The sequence below is a fragment of the Papaver somniferum genome, chromosome 7 (assembly GCF_003573695.1).
Source record: "Papaver somniferum cultivar HN1 chromosome 7, ASM357369v1, whole genome shotgun sequence".
Taxonomy (NCBI): Eukaryota; Viridiplantae; Streptophyta; class Magnoliopsida; order Ranunculales; family Papaveraceae; genus Papaver; species Papaver somniferum.
Genome location: NC_039364.1, coordinates 235653367 through 235671111, shown reverse-complemented (window position 1 = coordinate 235671111; position 17745 = coordinate 235653367). Strand labels below are relative to the sequence as shown.

At 34.3% G+C, this 17745-nt stretch overlaps 1 protein-coding gene across 1 annotated transcript; it reads left to right on the top strand.

Annotated features, from left to right (window-relative positions):
• The first annotated feature begins 1498 nt into the window (after window positions 1-1498).
• LOC113293525 (nucleotide pyrophosphatase/phosphodiesterase-like) lies at window positions 1499-5660 on the top strand. Its single transcript, XM_026542139.1, has 11 exons — window positions 1499-1965; window positions 2351-2442; window positions 2520-2584; window positions 3258-3349; window positions 3443-3535; window positions 3631-3760; window positions 3865-3946; window positions 4036-4374; window positions 4467-4592; window positions 4712-5021; window positions 5126-5660. Exons 1-11 carry the CDS (start codon window positions 1747-1749, stop codon window positions 5429-5431), a joined length of 1854 nt encoding a protein of 617 aa, XP_026397924.1. The 5' UTR covers window positions 1499-1746; the 3' UTR covers window positions 5432-5660.
• Window positions 5661-17745: the final 12085 nt, after the last annotated feature.

Sequence of the window (17745 nt, the reverse complement as noted above, 5' to 3'; positions counted from 1 at the left end):
AGCACCACGTGCTTGGTTTGAAAATTTCTCCACAGCTATTCTTCAGTATGGTTTCACTCGAAGTCTATACGACTCAACAATGTTTATCCGGAAAATAATTAAGGGAATGGCACTCCTTGTCTTATGTTGATGATATGGTAATAAAATGTAATGACACAAAAGTTAGTATTGCTCTGAATTCCCACTTAAATTCATGCTTTAAAATGAAATATCTTGGTCACTTAAGATACTTTCTTGGCATAGAAGTTTATATATCATGTGACAGATACTTCATATCTCAAGTTAAGTATGGATTTGAAATTCTTCTCCCTGTTGGACTAACTGATAGAAAAGTTGCAGAAATACCTCTTGAACTGAATGTATAACTCAATCCTACGGATGGAACAGTTCTATCCAATCCAACTCTGTATCGTCAACTTGTTGTAGTCTCAACTATTTGACTATTACAAGACCTGATATTAGCTATGCAGTTCATATAATCAGTCAATTCATGTATGCTCCTCATACTTCACATTTTGCTGCAGTTCTTCGAATTATACGGTATATCAAGGGCATTTTATATCAGGGATTACACTTTTCTTCTACATCAGATTTTCGTCTTCGTGCATACACAAACTCGTATTGGGCAGGGGATGTTACAGATAGACGTTTTACTACCGGATATTATATGTTTCTAGCCAATTCTTTAATCTCATGACGAAGTAAGAAACAATAAGTAGTTTCTCTTTCTAGTGCTGATGCTGAGTATATGACGCTAGCACATACTACTTCTGAGATAGTTTGGTTACGATGGCTTCTTGGTGACATGGGAATTCACTTAACAGAGTCGACTCCTCTATATTGCGATAATAAAGCTGCTATCCACATTGCTCATAATGATGTCTTTCATGAACGTACAAAACATATAGAAATAGACATCCGCTTTGTACGTCATCACTTCAAGAAAAGACCAGTACACTGCCTTATGTTCGATCAGTATTTCAACTTGCAGATCTCGTCACCAAGTCCCTACCTTCTGCTAGACTGCATTTTCTGATAAGCAACCTCAAATTGTGTTCTGCACTATCTTGAGGTTGAGGTAGAGTGTTGAAACATATGGCATATATATGATATTATCTTTGTTTCCAAATCGTGTATATTCTGTTGATTAGTTTGCATCTTCCCTTATCTTGTTTTCTTGTTTACATACCATGTATATTTTGTTTTAATTAGTTTGTATTTCCTTTATTTCCTTTCATTATGCTAATGCAACTCTTTATAAGAACTTGTTGTAATCTACTCTTTCAATATATCGAATTGAAACCTTTTACCAGAATATACATGCCATGACTAACTTTGTCACTATCAATATGAGGTGTATATTCGCTAATATATTGGCAATGATCAGTTTACTTTGAGAAATTGAACACTTGTTGCAACTTGCAATTCAGTTGTAACAATGTTTGTTTCACTGGTAGGGATAACATGTCAGAGCTAGTAAGAACAGCCATGTCAAAGATAAACCTTATGTAACCACCTACTTTTTCATTCTTATCACTAGTAATCTCTTGCAACGTGAAAAAGCACTCCGAAACTTCTCAAGAAACTAAAAAAACAAAAAAAATTAAGATAAAGTCCAATAATTTTGATCGGCATTGTTAAACTCTATACGATCAAGTTTGTACATATTCACAAAAGGCAAGACCTTGTGAAGCATATAATACCATTCTCGGGGTTCTTTCAACTCAAAGTAAACAAATACAACCAATGGAGATAAGCTTTAAGATAGTTTCTGTTTCTGTTTTAGTATGTTGTATGTTATGTAGTTATGTTGTTGAGAGCAATAATATTAATGTTGATTACTATACTAATCAACAAGAAATGATCGGTGTCCAACCTTTGTCTAAGATTTCTATGCACGAACTCCGACTTGGGATTCATGCAGAAGCTTCCATTAAAGCAACTACTCGTCTTCTCGGATTAAAGGTACGTAGCTTACTTAGGTTCAACACTCATGTATTTCTCTAGCTAGCTGTGGACAATGAAGCACATCTTCCGCTTCCATCTGTAATGTCAGTCCCTTCATAACTGAATGCACGTTTGTTGTTCGCTATATTGCTTCAAAGATTTGAAAGAAGCAACATGAGTGATGTTGTTGCCGCTTCTAAATGTTGTTACCGCTTATTGGTGTTACGGCCTTTTTAATCTATTTCCCTTTTTGCGTAAAAAAAATATACTAGTTTTTGGCTTTGGATTTGCTTTGGTCGAGGACACATGCCGCGGTATTTGAGATTCATTTTCATGGTTATATATTTAGGGATATATCACAAGATTTCATTTGTTCTTGACTATAAATTGTCTAATATTGCAGGGAGAGAGTAGCCAATGGATAAATGTGAAGTTTAAACACCCCCATCCAACCGCAGATGATTGGGTCGCAGTGTTTTCTCCAGCTATTTTCAAGTAATATTTTGGCATGTCTTATGCAGTAGCATTAGTTTGTGTATCAGAAGCTAATTTGGTTGATTTAAAATATGCAGTGCTTCCACATATGTGCCAACCATGGGAAATCCTGCTCGCCTAAGTCCAATGTTGGTTTCTGCCCTGTTAGAATACGGGCATCCAACTCAAAACCAATTGGCAATGAGTGGAGAGGCCCAAAGGATTATAAACCGCAGGATCTTAGAAACCCAGACAATGTGGGATTAATAATCTCAACACGCCCCCTCACGTGTAGCCTCGTTGGGTCTAACACGTGGAACAATAAATCGGGTAACGCGGAGTAAAGGTGCGGTCATTTGACTCGACACAAATAGCCTGCTCTGATACCATGTTAGAATACGGGCATCCAACTCAAATCCAATTGACTATGAGTGGAGAGGCCCAAAGGATTATAAACCGCAGGATCTTAGAAACCCAGACAATGTGGGACTAATAATCTCAACATGCCCCAATCAAGGTTTAATTAATCTCTAAAAACTATTTTAGATTATGGTCTTATCTAGAAAATTCTGAAAAATAACCATGACTTGTGAATCTCAAGGAGTGGACTAGCAACCAGTTCTCGGGCCCGAATAAAATCCCAACTACAGAACAATTTGGTTAAGCATTATTAGTTAACTAGTTTGGGGCTTGAACTGAGCTACCGAGTTGTCGATAGTATTTTTCCAAAACTTAGGCTCCTATGAAGTTGTTAGTGAGGAATTAGTTCATCTAATGTATTTGAATTAAATGATATGTTTAACAGTACCAATTTGCAAATCATTCAACTCCAGACTATGTAAATACGGGTAATGGATCTTTGAGGTTCCGTCTGATCGATCAGAGATACGACTTTGCATTTGCATTATTTTCTGGTGGGCTTGCCAAGGTAAGGCTTCACATAGTTGTTATAAGAATTACTTGTTTATGAGTTCTAATTAGTATCATATCTTACCTATTTGTAACGGAATTTATTTTGTAGCCGAAGTTAATAGCTACTTCAAACAAGATCTCTTTTGCAAACCCAAAGGCACCTCTTTATCCTCGTCTTGCTCTTGGAAAGTCTTGGGATGAAGTAATTAAGTCCACATTACAATTCATTTTCAGTTTTTGTTTCTGCGGAACATATTTCTGTTGCTCGCTTAATACCATTGCAAATGTTTGATATAGATGACTGTAACTTGGACAAGTGACTATGACATAAACGAGGCTGTCCCTTTCGTTCAATGGGGGCTCCAGGGTGAAGAACAAGTTCGGTCTCCAGCAGGAACATTGACATTCACCCAAACCAGCATGTGTGGTACGATATATTCACCTAGTGACTCACTGAACGATGTTTTGCTATATGGCTATATGCAGATACATGTAACTTCATACATGTAATACAACGTTTTTTTGAATCAGGTCCACCTGCAAGAACTATTGGTTGGAGAGAACCAGGCTTCTTTCACACGAGTTTCTTAAAGAACTTGTGGCCAAATCTAAAGTAAGTTGGGTTTTCATTAATCCAGTAGATAATCTATTGTGTTAATTAAGGGTTCAATAATATTCAGATTCATGATGCAAATTTTACAGATATACATATAAGTTGGGTCATAAATTGATGGATGGTGCATATGTTTGGAGTAATAACTATTCATTTACTGCACCACCATATCCTGGGCAGAACTCGTTGCAACGCATTATCATATTTGGAGACACTGGAAAGGCAGAACGTGATGGATCCAATGATTATCAAAATTACCAGCCGGGATCTCTTAACACCACTGATACTCTTACCAAGGACTTGGGTAACTATGATATAGTCTTTCACATTGGTGACTTGTCTTACGCAAACGGTTTCCTATCACAATGGGATCAATTCACCGAAATGATTGAACCCATTGCTTCTGCTGTACCATACATGGTTGCTAGGTATGTTAAAGTTACATTCAACTAGCATATGGCGGACATTTATGATTAATGCGCATAATCAACCCTAACTGTTTAGCAAATGTCAATTTTAGTGGTAATCACGAACGAGACTGGCCAAATTCAGGATCCTTTTATAACACAGCAGACTCTGGTGGTGAATGTGGTGTACCTGCTGAAACAATGTTCTACGTGCCTCCGGAAAATCGTGCAAACTACTGGTATTAATATAAAAAATTAGAAATTATGATTGCTTACTTATATAAGTAGCTAATCCTGTATCTATGTATTTTTTTGGCAAATGCAATTTCTCAAGTTTTGGGTCTTTCCTGATGATTAGGTACTCTGTAGATTATGGAATGTTTCGATTTTGCATTGGTGACTCGGAACATGACTGGAGAGAGGGAACCGAGCAGTACAAATTCATCGAGAAATGTTTTGCAACAACTGACAGGCAAAAACAACCATGGCTTATTTTTGCTACTCATCGTGTTCTAGGTTATTCATCCAATGATTGGTATGCTCAACAAGGTTCATTTGAAGAACCAATGGGAAGAAGCAGTCTTCAGCAGCTGTGGCAGAAATATAGAGTTGATATTGCTTACTATGGTCATGTTCACAGCTATGAGAGAACATGCCTAATTTATGAGGTATGCATAATATATGTCACTATATTGATTAGTCGACCAGTAATGAGTAATAGTCTAACACATGCGTTGGTGTTTGTTGTTCATTATGCTGTCATGACATGCAGAATATCTGTGTCAGCTCAGAAACATCGCACTTTTCAGGGTTATGGAATGGAACGATTCACGTTGTTGTGGGAGGGGGTGGAAGCCATCTATCGAGTTTCTCATCTCTAAAGACAAAGTGGAGTTTGTACCAAGATTACGATTTTGGATTCGTAAAAATGACTGCGTTGAACCACACATCTCTCCTTTTTGAATACAAGAATAGCAGGGATGGAAATGTTTATGATTCATTCACAATCACAAGGGAATACATGGATGTTCTTGCATGTACAGTAGGAAGTTGTGCAGCCACTACTTTAGCTGGCTAATTGCATAGACTTTATAGTCCTTTACTCTTTTTAGTATGTAAATTTCGCAGTAATAATTCTAACCTACTTATGAGATGAAAAACCCGCATCTATTAAGCAGAAGTAAATCGATGGAACTGTTAGCTTGCTTCAAATACATAAAGATCGGTTACATGGAGAAGATGTGTGAGAGGAGACCTAATAGGGGACTGAGTCAATAACGAAGCCTGTGTAAGTTACCTAACAAAATACTAGAAGCATCATACATCAACAGCTCTGGAGTATGATTGTTCTTCCTTTTTCTCTTCTTTTTTGGTTACCCGTTAATGTTAATATTAAAACTCCATTAAAGAATTATGATTCAGTAAAATCCTAAATCAAAAAACTTCCAAACATTTGCACCTCCATCTTTATCATTTTTTCTGTGGAAAGGTTTGAACAAGTGATGTTTCATGAATTCCAACTTGAATCACCGGATACACAACAAACTCGACAAGAATTGAACACAGTTGCAACATATCATAATCAGTAAGTGCTTGCAAACCAAATGTTAAAACTAGTAGTTCTAGACTTAATTTTGGGTTTCTAAGAGCAACTGTAGTGGTGCCACCATAATCAAAGAGTAAAAACCAAAAAAAGATTAAAAGGAATGGGTTTAGTCCATGGTGCGACGTTATGGTGTAGGAGCAAATATGGTGGAGCGGATGTATAAAGGTTTGTCTGATATGGGGCAGAACTTAAATGTTAAAATAACGTCCCGTCAGGCGTACGTTAAAATCACGCTTCACAAAGACGCAACTTGTATTTCCGCCTCACTCGCAAACGACAATTATTACTCTGCCCCACTCCAAACCCAAGTAATATTTGCGTCTCACGACGGGCGTAATTTTAAATTACGCTCGACCAAAACCAAACTAAAGACAAATATGGTTTGGTTTTTGGTTTTAGTCTAGTTTTTTTATCTTTACTCCGTTCGATAGTGGTTGCTCTAATATAGGGTATCTTAATGGTGGGCTACTAATATAAAAAATTCCAAATTGGGCTAGCCATATATTCCCCCTTTTGTAAAAGGGTCGTAATTTTATTATGTAATTAGGGTCTGGGTCGTGAAACATGCAATTGCTTTATTATGTAATTAGGATCTGGATCGTGAAACATGCAGTTGATGCAATAGGGTCGTAGATTAACGAGAAACCATCAAATAAACCATTTTTGACTTTTTAATTGAGGTGAATCTAACCTCCATCTACACACAGTTATATTATAACTTACCGTTTGACCCATTTGTGTTTAGACGGTCGGACGTACAATGGAGATTTATCAACTCTCCATTTTCCGTCGCATCACCATCGCTTCAAACAGTTGAAGCACTAAACAAACACATACTCAATCAGATTCACTAACAAAAGATAAAGATGATTGGAAGCTATCTTAATGTAAATCAAGAAATTCAGAACCAACAGGCTCCACCACCACTGTCAGTCACTACCATTATCTCCGGCAGCATCACCCCTTCCTCTTGCAGCAGCACCCATTCATCTTGCAGCATCACGATATCTTTCTATGAATAGATTGAACTGAACCCACATGTGCATAACTAATTGAGCTCAAGTTATTTTAAAGTAGATATCAAAAATTAAAATTAGCATTAATTTTGTCAATTACAACCACAAGAGACAACTAAAGATGGTAAGATCTAGTGGATAGACCACCAAAGTAAGAACAATCAGCAAACGTAATATAATTTCATCGACGACTTCAATTATCTAAGTGTAACTGCAGTGGTACGAGTAAAACCAAAGACTAAAAACCAAAAAAAAGACCAAAATTTGGGTTTAGTCTGTGGTGGAGAACAATGGAAAATGACCAAAATTTGGTCAAGCGTTGATTATATGTCCGCCACAAATGAAGCGGACTTTATATGTTGGCCTGGTGTTGAGGCGGACTTTATATGTTGGCCTGGTGTTGATTCACCACATCTGCCACAAGTGTATGTGGTTTACTAAATTGGGTTATATTAATAGGCGGACTTTATAACTTCGCCTCACAGTGGGGTGTGAACTTTACAACCGCTTCATGTGAAGCGTACTTTATATGCACGCCCGGTGACAAACGAACATTATACGTCCGCTCGACTATATATAGTTTTGGTCTTAGTCGCCGACCAAATATAGTCTGGAATTTGGTCTTGGTCCAGATTTTAGTCTTTATTCCGTCCCGCTATGTCTCGTCGCTGGACCATAATTATAGGTATGATCGTCCACTGTGGTTGCTCTAACAGAAAGAAAATGGAACCACTATTGAACAATTCAGATCAGTAATAAACTCGGTTAAGGCTGCGTTTGGCATGGAAGTAGTTTGAATTCTAGGAAGTTCCAACTATCTAGAATTCAAACTACCTAGAAATTAAATTCCATCCTTCTAAATTTATGTGTTTGGTATGATTATTAATGAAATCGGTAATTACCTCATTCACCTTTTTCAAATATTTATTTCTTCAAAATATTTATCTATAATATATTATTTGCTAGTAAATTTATTCCTGAATCACTGAATTTCTTCAAAAAATTATATTTAATTATTTTTAAGTAATTTTTAATTTAATTATCAGTAATACTGTATATTTTAATAAATAACTACATGCAAGACTAGTAAATTTATAAATGTGATATTATTAATTAAATAAATATAATATTATTTAAATTAATTTTAAATATAATATTAATTAAATATGACATAAATATAGTATAATATTAAGTAAATATATTAGCATATTAATATAATATAGTATAATGTTAACGTAATATAATATTAATATTAATGGTGTTGCCTACCAGTTAGCTCTTTAGAAATTTATTCAGGTATGTGGTTTGCCTTCTACTTATTGCGTCGACGACACTGCCCTCCTTCTATGCACTCTTTGGCAGTCACTTATTTTGACGTAGTCAAGAAGAAAATCCCTGTTCAATTTACATTATCTGCGAGAGATTCAATGTTGTGGCAGTGCAACCAGATCAAGCATGCTCAAGATTATCTTTTGGCTCAGTTCAGAGATGTAGTTTGCTATCGTCTTGGTATTCCTTTGTTCGCCGAAGGTGGGTTATGCTCTTGCTGCAATAAACTTATGGACATTTTCGGCGATCATCGCTTCATTGTGCTAAAGATGTTGGAATTAAGTTTTGTCATGACTTAGTTCGAGATTTAGCTGCAAACATCTGTTACAAGGCTTGTGGTCTTGCACGCAAAGAAGCGGCTTTGGGTATTTTACCGGATGACAACAAGGACTTATTCCCAGCGGATATCCTTGTTCTTAATTTGGAAAACGACCAAGATGTGTGTATGGATGTTACTGGTGTCTCACCCTATACTGGCGATGGAGCTCGTGCCTTCATTCCAGGCCAGGCTATTTCGAGAGCAATTTCACGCAAACGTACTAAATATTTGTCGGAATGTTCTTCTCATGGTTATGGGCTGAGTGTTTTAGCTCTTACTACTTTATGGGAACTTAGTGAAGATTTTATTTGTTTTTTCAAACGTCTTAAGAATTGTTTAGTAAACAATGACGCAGGTAGTGACTTACGTAGTTTTATTTTTCGTAGGCTGGGTGTTGTTATTCAGAAAGGGTTGGTGCTCAACTTGTTGCTCGATTGCCAACCAAAAGCTCTGTAGTTTCATTCTACTATAATGATATTAATTAATTAAATATAATATAATATACTATTTATTTTAAACATAATATTAATAATATAATATGATATTATTTTATTTTATTATAATATAAATGTGATTTTTGAAGTGCAAAAAGTTATCTAAATTATAATATTTAATGAAAAAATATTTTATCAACAATAATAATTAATTATTTATGTAAATATAATTTTAGTAAATAATTTTATATTTAATTGAAAGTTTATTTAAATTATTAATTCAAATAAATATAATACTAAATAATAGTCAATTTTTTAATATGTTAATATATGATAATATTAATGTAATATAATATAATATTAATTAATTAAATATAATATACTATTTATTTTAAACATAATATTAATAATATAATATAATATTAGTTTATTATAATATAAATGTGATTTTTGAATTGAAAAAGTTATTTACATTATTATTTTAAATAAATATAATATTAATAATAATCAGTCTTCACATTGTTTAAGTGAAACTACTATTTTTGAATGAAAATATTTTATCAACAATAATTATTTTATATTTAATTAAAAGTTTATTTAAATTATTAATTCAAATAAATATAATATTAAATAATAGTCAGTTTTGGTAATTTAAGTAAAACTATTATTTTAAATTTTAAATTTAATAATTTATCAAAAGTAGTAATGTATTTAAATAATAAGAAAATATTTTTTTTTCCATTTTTTAATATGCGAGAAAACAAAATATTATTAAAGTATTAAATATTACTAATTACAAAGTATTATAAATTTAAAATAAAATACAATATAATTACATTTTAGTTATCGTAGTAAATTTATAAGTATAGGAATTAATTATTGTTTAAAGAAAAAAGAAAGTAAAATGTCAAAATGGTCAACGGGAGGAGTTGGAAGGATGGAGTTCCAAATTTCATGGGGGAGGTGTTATTTGATTTTCCATTGAATGAAGGAGTTTCAACTCCTTGGAGTTCCAATTCCACATATGCCAAACACCATTCGAATTCAACTCCATTCTTGACTCCTCCCGTTGACTGAACTCCACCCTCAACCACCTCCGTGCCAAACGCACCCTTAGTTTATGAATTATGATGGAGTTAAGATAGAATGTCATTTAACTATTTGGTAAGGGCATTTTGATAAAAAATAAGACGGTCAAAGTTAGTCTCCGACCCTATCACATCAACCGCATGTTTCAAGACCCAGACCCTAATTAGACAATAAAGATGTGACCCTTTTACAAAATATCTCTAAAGAACACTCACAATGAATTGCAACCAAATCTTCAAATAAAAGTTAATGTGGATTGTCGTTATATTTTATCTTTCAGATTCATGATCATGGAATCCAAGTTTCAATCCAAGGACAATGCAAAAGGAAATCTCAAGTCTCCTAATGAATATCCACAGGGCCGGCCTCATAGGGTAATCAAGGAAAGGCCCACTTTGGGGCAGCAAGGCCCAGGGGCAACAAAAGCCTCGTTTGACATAGGGGGTATTCTTAATAATAAAGTTTATTTAGAGACTTATTGAAGAACTACATAAATATTTGGGCAGACATTTAATTAATACAAATACCTGGAAACTTAAAGATGAATCGTGTTTAAACTCCTTAATTGATTTCGAGGTTTCAACATACAATTTTTCTTTCCTTTTGCATTATCTTTACGAGGGAGAAAGGTGAATCTCTAGACTCTATCCTCTTGTACTCTATGAATCTAAACCATTGATGAGAATGTTGGTTAGGGTATTTTGGTTAGAAAATGTTGGGATTTTTCTTTGATCTATCTAATTGTGTTCGTATAATTAAATCAAGAGTTCTTTAGGGCTTAGCTAGCCTTATTGAGGGTCTTCAATTCGTTGATTTCTTTTTTTCTTTTTTTGTTGAAACTGTTAAACCATTGGAATACTAGAATTTAAGGTTTTGAGACAATTACAATTTTATTTTTTGAGTAATTAACTTTTGGGTGGTTTGAATTTGGGTCGTGATTAGGCTAGGTTATTTATATACTGAATTCCAAAAAGAACATAGATTTGGGGGTGTTTACACGAGGGGTCGAAGTATTTCAACGAACTTTGTAAGATTTATGTTTAGACATCAATATAAAAATATAGGTTTTTGTTATTATTAGAGGGCTGTGAATTAGGGGGCATAAAAAAAATTGCTTCGAGGCAAATTTTTTTCAGGAACGGCCCTGATATCCACTAGACTGATGTCACAACTCCGGTACAATTTTTCATCCAGGATATTATTTTATTACTACAGCTGATAACATCCCTTTTGTTAACATGCAGCTGACTTTGCTTCATTGACATGTTTATCCACGTCGTTGAGGGAGTGAAGAAATGGTTTGAAAGACACGGCTAATCCAATCACCAAAATTAGGTTTAGGACGAAGAAAACCAAATCGGTACCTGCATTTGACAAGCGGAAGAACACTACTCAAAATCTGATTAAGAAAATTTGGTGTTTGCAAAGTGAGAAACCAGATACTGCTTTCTTTAAGGAAGAGCATCAAACCAGGTAGAAAGGAAACATTTATAAGCTTTTGCGCTATTGAAAAGCAGCAAACACAAAAGTCATTTTACTTGGACGTAAAAAATACGAACATCAAAATGGGTTTCATTTAGAAAATAACATTACATCAATCTCGCATTACATAAGAGTTACTATATGTATTCTTGAATCTCACATGGTAATACATCCTCAATGAACTTCCGAGCATGATGGTATAACACCCTATACTCCATATAGTGAACTAACATTCTTTTGACATGTCGTATTACTCACTTTTGAAATCGCCTCAACTGAATTGAAATGAATTAAACAATATTAGTATGCAAATATTAAACCATGAGATATGTATAAAATGTCAGATTACTCACTTTTTATGAGGAGGACCTTGTGGATTATAGTCGTTCACTATTCTTTTAATTTTAACGAAATTTCGCATTGCACCTTTGATGCAGTTTAATCGAAACGCTAACTCTCTACATTTTCGGTTTTTGGGATTCGTGGTCCACTCATGATAAATTCTAACTCTCTTCCAAAACATTGAATAGATTTCATCCGGACGTTCATGGAACACCGAGATCGAAATCTTCATCCGGTAACCATGATGTCATTGCTATTGAAAAAAAAATAAAGTTATGGAAGATGTTGATAGAGAGAGAATTGAAGGTTTGGGGCTCATTCAAGAGTAGGGGGTTGTATTATATTTCAGTTGTTACCAGAGCAAAGTCGATCCTAGGATTGATAAAATGCTACTAAGAGTACAAATCGGTCGTGGCAAGGTCGAGGAAGTGTTGAAGAAGATTATAATGCATTAAGAGAACAAATGATGAAAGATATCTAAGGGTATCTTGGTTTAAAAAAGCTCCTGAAGATGATGAACCTAATAGCGAAGTTGTTCTGTGTCAAGAATATAGTGACATATTTTCTTTTTTAATCGCATTTGTAGCACCAAAATGAAAATAATTTTTTTTTTATTGAATATAGTGATAAATTTCAATAATTTTTTTTTTAATCTGCATTAACATGGGGGTGTTGAACTTTATACTATCAAGCTTATACATATTCATAAAAAGCAAGGCCTTATGAAACATATGTCAAATGTTATTATTTAACTTATTAACTACATTAATACAATTAATCAAGAATTTTCAAGGACCCCCACTTGCAACACCAATAATCAAGAATCGCAACATTCCTTATACATTCTTATCAAATTATATGAGCAGATGCATCTTGTACCTAAGACTATTACAATCAGGTTAGTTTTCCTCTAATTGTTCACTTGACTAGATAATTAAGCAACTTGATGTAAGTAACTTTTTCATGGAGATTTAAAGGAACTTGTGTCTATGACTAGACATTCTGGTTTTCAAGATAAGATCGACCCATCTAAATTTTACCTATCAAATTCATAAGTCCATCCATAGACTAATTCTAGTATTCAAGATAAGATCGACTCATCTAAATTTTATCTATCAAATTCATAAGTCCATCCATAGACTCATGGATGCACTGGAGTTTGGTGTTAGAAGTTAGGAGATGCTTGTTTATTGGTTTTGAATCTAGGCATGTTGATACTTCCCTCTTTAAACACAAGACTGTGTCCCAAATTACTGTCATTCAGGTGTATGTTGATGAAATTGTTTTTCATGGTTGTCATTTACTAGTCAAGGATTTACGTCCACTTAGCTATTCTTTTGAGTGTTATGGTAAATAGAAATTCCAATAATATGCATTTGTCTCGGTCTAGATATGTTCTACGCTTACTTAAGAAGACAAATACGATGTGTTCTAAGACATGCTCAACATCTACAATTGCTAAATCCAAAATAAGTAAATTAAATGGGTATTACTCTTGTTGATGTTGTTGAATTTAGATCGCTGGTAGGTGTTCTTAATTAGAATGTTACTTAAAGAAGACCTAAAATATGTTATTTATTTAACTAAGTCTATCAACACATGACCAAGAATACTTATCCTCATCTCATTGCAGCTAAAGGAATCCTTAGATAACTCAAAGAGATTCTGCAACACCTCGAGTTCCAGACCCGCGTCAAAACCATATAAAGATCCGAACTCGAAGGGTTACAGGTCGGAATGCGAGACTTGTGTATATATTTCTTAAGTTACTTTTTATATCAAAAAAATAATTGAAAATTTGTATATATGAATTGTTGCATATGAATTTACTAAACATCTCCAACAACATTTGGTTCAAATTTACATTTCAAGCAACACAATAAAACCAGAAAATAATTAAGCTAACTTCTTAGTTTCCACTAACATCTCAGTACAATGTGAAAAAACTGGGGTCTAACAACCACACCCAATATTTCGTTAGGCAATCTGTATGGACTAACTCCAATATAATTCCAATAGAATCAACTAGACAGTCAGACTCAATCAAGGAATATATCCAAGAGTTATATCTTTGTTTGTCAACGTAATCAACAAATCAAATAGATAACTTGAACGATACCAAAGACCAATGTCAATTGTCAATCAATTTCAATGAACAACCAAAGGTTGGATTTACCAGTTGATTGAACTACGCACAACATGTGATATTTCAATTATATAAACAAATATAATGTGGAAAATAAATAACACAGACACCAGAAGTTTTGTTGACGAGGAAACCACAAATGCAAAAAAACCTCGGGACCTAGTCCAGATTTGAACACCACATTGTACTAAGCCGCTACATACCCTAGCCTAATACAAGTTAACTTCGGAATGGAATGTAGTTGAGCCCTAACCAAGTCTCACACCGATTAAGGTACAGTCGTGTTCCTTACGCCTTTGAATCCCAGCAGGACTCTACGCACTTGATTCCCTTAGCTGATCTCACCCACAACTAAGAGTTTCTATGACCCAAAGTCGAAGACTTTATAAACAAATATATCTCCCACAAAAAAGTCTATTCTGATAGATAAATCTGTCTCCCACAGAAATACCTACGATGTTTTGTTCCGTCTTTTGATAAATCAAGGTGAACAGGAACCAATTGATAATCTGGTCTTATATTCCCGAAGAAAAGCTTAGAAATATCAATTACCTCACAATAACTTAACTATATGGTAGTAGAACAAGTTATTGTAGAATCATAAAGAATGAGACGAAAATATTTGTGATTACTTTTTATATCTTACCTATCGGAGATAAATCTCGAGCAAATATAGAGAAGATAATACTCAATACGATAGGAAAAACCTAGGTTAAAGGAGAATCGAATCTAATCGCAACTAGTATCACATATGAGGTGTGGGGATTAGGTTTTCCAGTTATTAGAGTTCTCCCTTATATAGTCTTCAAATCAGGGTTTGATAGCTTTGAAACAAAGCAATCAATATTCACCGTTAGATGAAATCCTGATTTAAGATTCAAGCTAAGTTTGCTTAAAACCAAAGAAATATCTCTCCACCGTTAGATGGTCTTATCTTGTTACACACAAATGAAATATACCTTCATTTAAATATGGGTAACCGTATCTAAACGTGTATATTGAGTTGGCTCAATAACAGTTAACCGAAGTTAGTCATATGAACACTTTTGTAATAACCACCTTCATCTAACACTTATAGATCAAACGATAATCAAATGAATCTACTTGTGTTACTCATAGAGTTGTTCAATTGTTTATATTCTCATAGAAGTATACAAAACACAATTAAAACAAAATCGGATTGATTCAAAAGAATAAGTTCATGAACATTTTAGCCACGGTTTGCAAAGATTTCATTCCTTAAATTATAAATGTATTTGTTGATGAGTATGAAATCATACTTAACCGATTTTAGAACTTAAACCAACTCAGTTTGCAAACGGGTACGCAAACTAGAGTTCCGGACTTTGGTCATGTACGACAGTTCGCAAACGGGTATGCATACCGTCGTACCGGACCTAACTCAGGTGAAACCGTTCGTATACGGGTATGCGTACTTGGTTCCCGTACTTTCACAGTTAAAACCGTTCGCATACTGGTACACAAACTTGGTTCCCGGATCTGAATCATATTACAACATCTTGCATACTGGTATGCATATTGTGCTATATCCAGACAATGGTTTGGTTGTTCTATACTCCCGTTTCCATCATTGAAACATCCTTAGAAGACGGCAATAACTGTCTCACACAAACTATTAGCTTATAAGTAATTTTCAAGTGATTGAATGATCAATACGAAACATTCTGAGTCTACATCAAATGACTGTGTCACACAAATCATGTAAGATGTTATAAGGCGATTTTCGTATGATCATCTTTCGTCTCATTATTTAGTTTCCAAAAAATAAATTGTTTCCAATTAAACTCGTCAAGATTAACAATGAACGTAGTTAAAGCTAAAAGCTTTCCAACACATATTTCGAGAAAGATATAAACGAGTTAAACTCATCTCGAAATATCAAATGTGTATAATGTAAAAGTTTATATAGCTATACGACTTAGTCTCAATGGAAGATAAAATATAATAGCTAGACTTCTGAGTGATAGATAAGTTTTAGTCTCCACATACCTTTTGTTGATGAAGTTGAAACAGCGGGGATATAACAACGACACCCAATATTTCGCTTAGCAATCTATATGGACAAACTCCAATATACTTTCTAGAGATTAAACTAGACAGTCAGACTCAATCTAGAGAAAAGTATATTGAGGAGTTAATATCTCTCTCACTTTATTTGATCTTTACTCAAGCAAATAAGAATTTGCAAGTCTTTATCAAATACAAGGATAATAAACTTGGATGGTACCAAAGACCAAAATCCAAGGATCAATCAATTTACAATCAACAACCAAGGTTGGATTTCACAATTGATCGATACACCGCACAACCTGTGATATTTCAATTGTATAACAAAATATAATGCGGAATAGAAATAACAAAGACACCAGAAATTTTGTTAACGAGGAAACCGCAAATGCAGAAAAATCCCGGGATCTAGTCCAGATTGAACACCACACTGTATTAAGCCGCTACAGACACTAGCCTACTACAAACTAACTTCGGTCTGGACTGTAGTTGAACCCCAACCAATCTCACACTGATTCAAGGTACAGTTGCGCTCCTTATGTCTCTGATCCCAGCAGGATACTACGCACTTGATTCCCTTAGTTGATCTCACCCACAACTAAGAGTTGCTACGACCCAAAGTCGAAGACTTTAATAAACAAATTTGTATCACATAGAAAAGTCTACAAAATAGATAAATCTGTCTCCCACAGAAATACCTACGAGTTTTGTTCCGTCTTTTGATAAATCAAGGTGAACAGGAACCAATTGATAAACCAGACTTATATTCCCGAAGAACAGTCTAGTATTATCAATCACCTCAGAATACTCTTAATCGACGCGGCGAAAGAAGATACTGTGGAATCACAAACGATGAGACGAAGATTTTTGTGACTACTTTTATATCTTGCCTATCGGAGATATAAATCTCAAGCCAATCGTTATGATTGTACTCAAAACGATAGAATAAGCAAGATCAGATCACACAACTACGAGAAAGTAGTATCGGTCTGGCTTCACAATCCCAATGAAGTCTTTAAGTCGTTAACCTGGTTTTTAAAAAAGAAACCAAAGGTTAAAGGAGAATCGATTGTAGCTAATACAACTAGTATCACACAGAAGGTGTGAGGATTAGGTTTCCCAGTTGCTAGAGTTCTCCCTTATATAGTCTTTCAAATCAGGGTTTGCAATCAATGTTAGCTTAGTAATAAAGCATTCAATATTCACTGTTAGATGAAAACCTGATTAGATTCAAGCTAATATTTTTCAACCGTTGGATCGAAAACTTAACTTGTTACACACAAATGAAATGTACTATTTTGGGTTTATGTAACCGTACCCAAACATGAACACTTGTTGGTTCAACAATAGTTAACCAAATGGTTATCCATGTGAGAACTTTCATATCAACCATATTCTTCTTCACCATAACTAGTTCAAATGACTCAAATGAACTAGTTATAGAGTTGTTCAATTGCAAGGAAATCTTATGTAACTACACAAGACACAATTGAAGCAAAAACGATTTGATTCACTCAAATCGGTTCATGAACTTTATAGCCACGGTTTGCAAATTGCATTCCTTAGTTAATATAGATGAGTTCACAAACAATCGTCTTTAG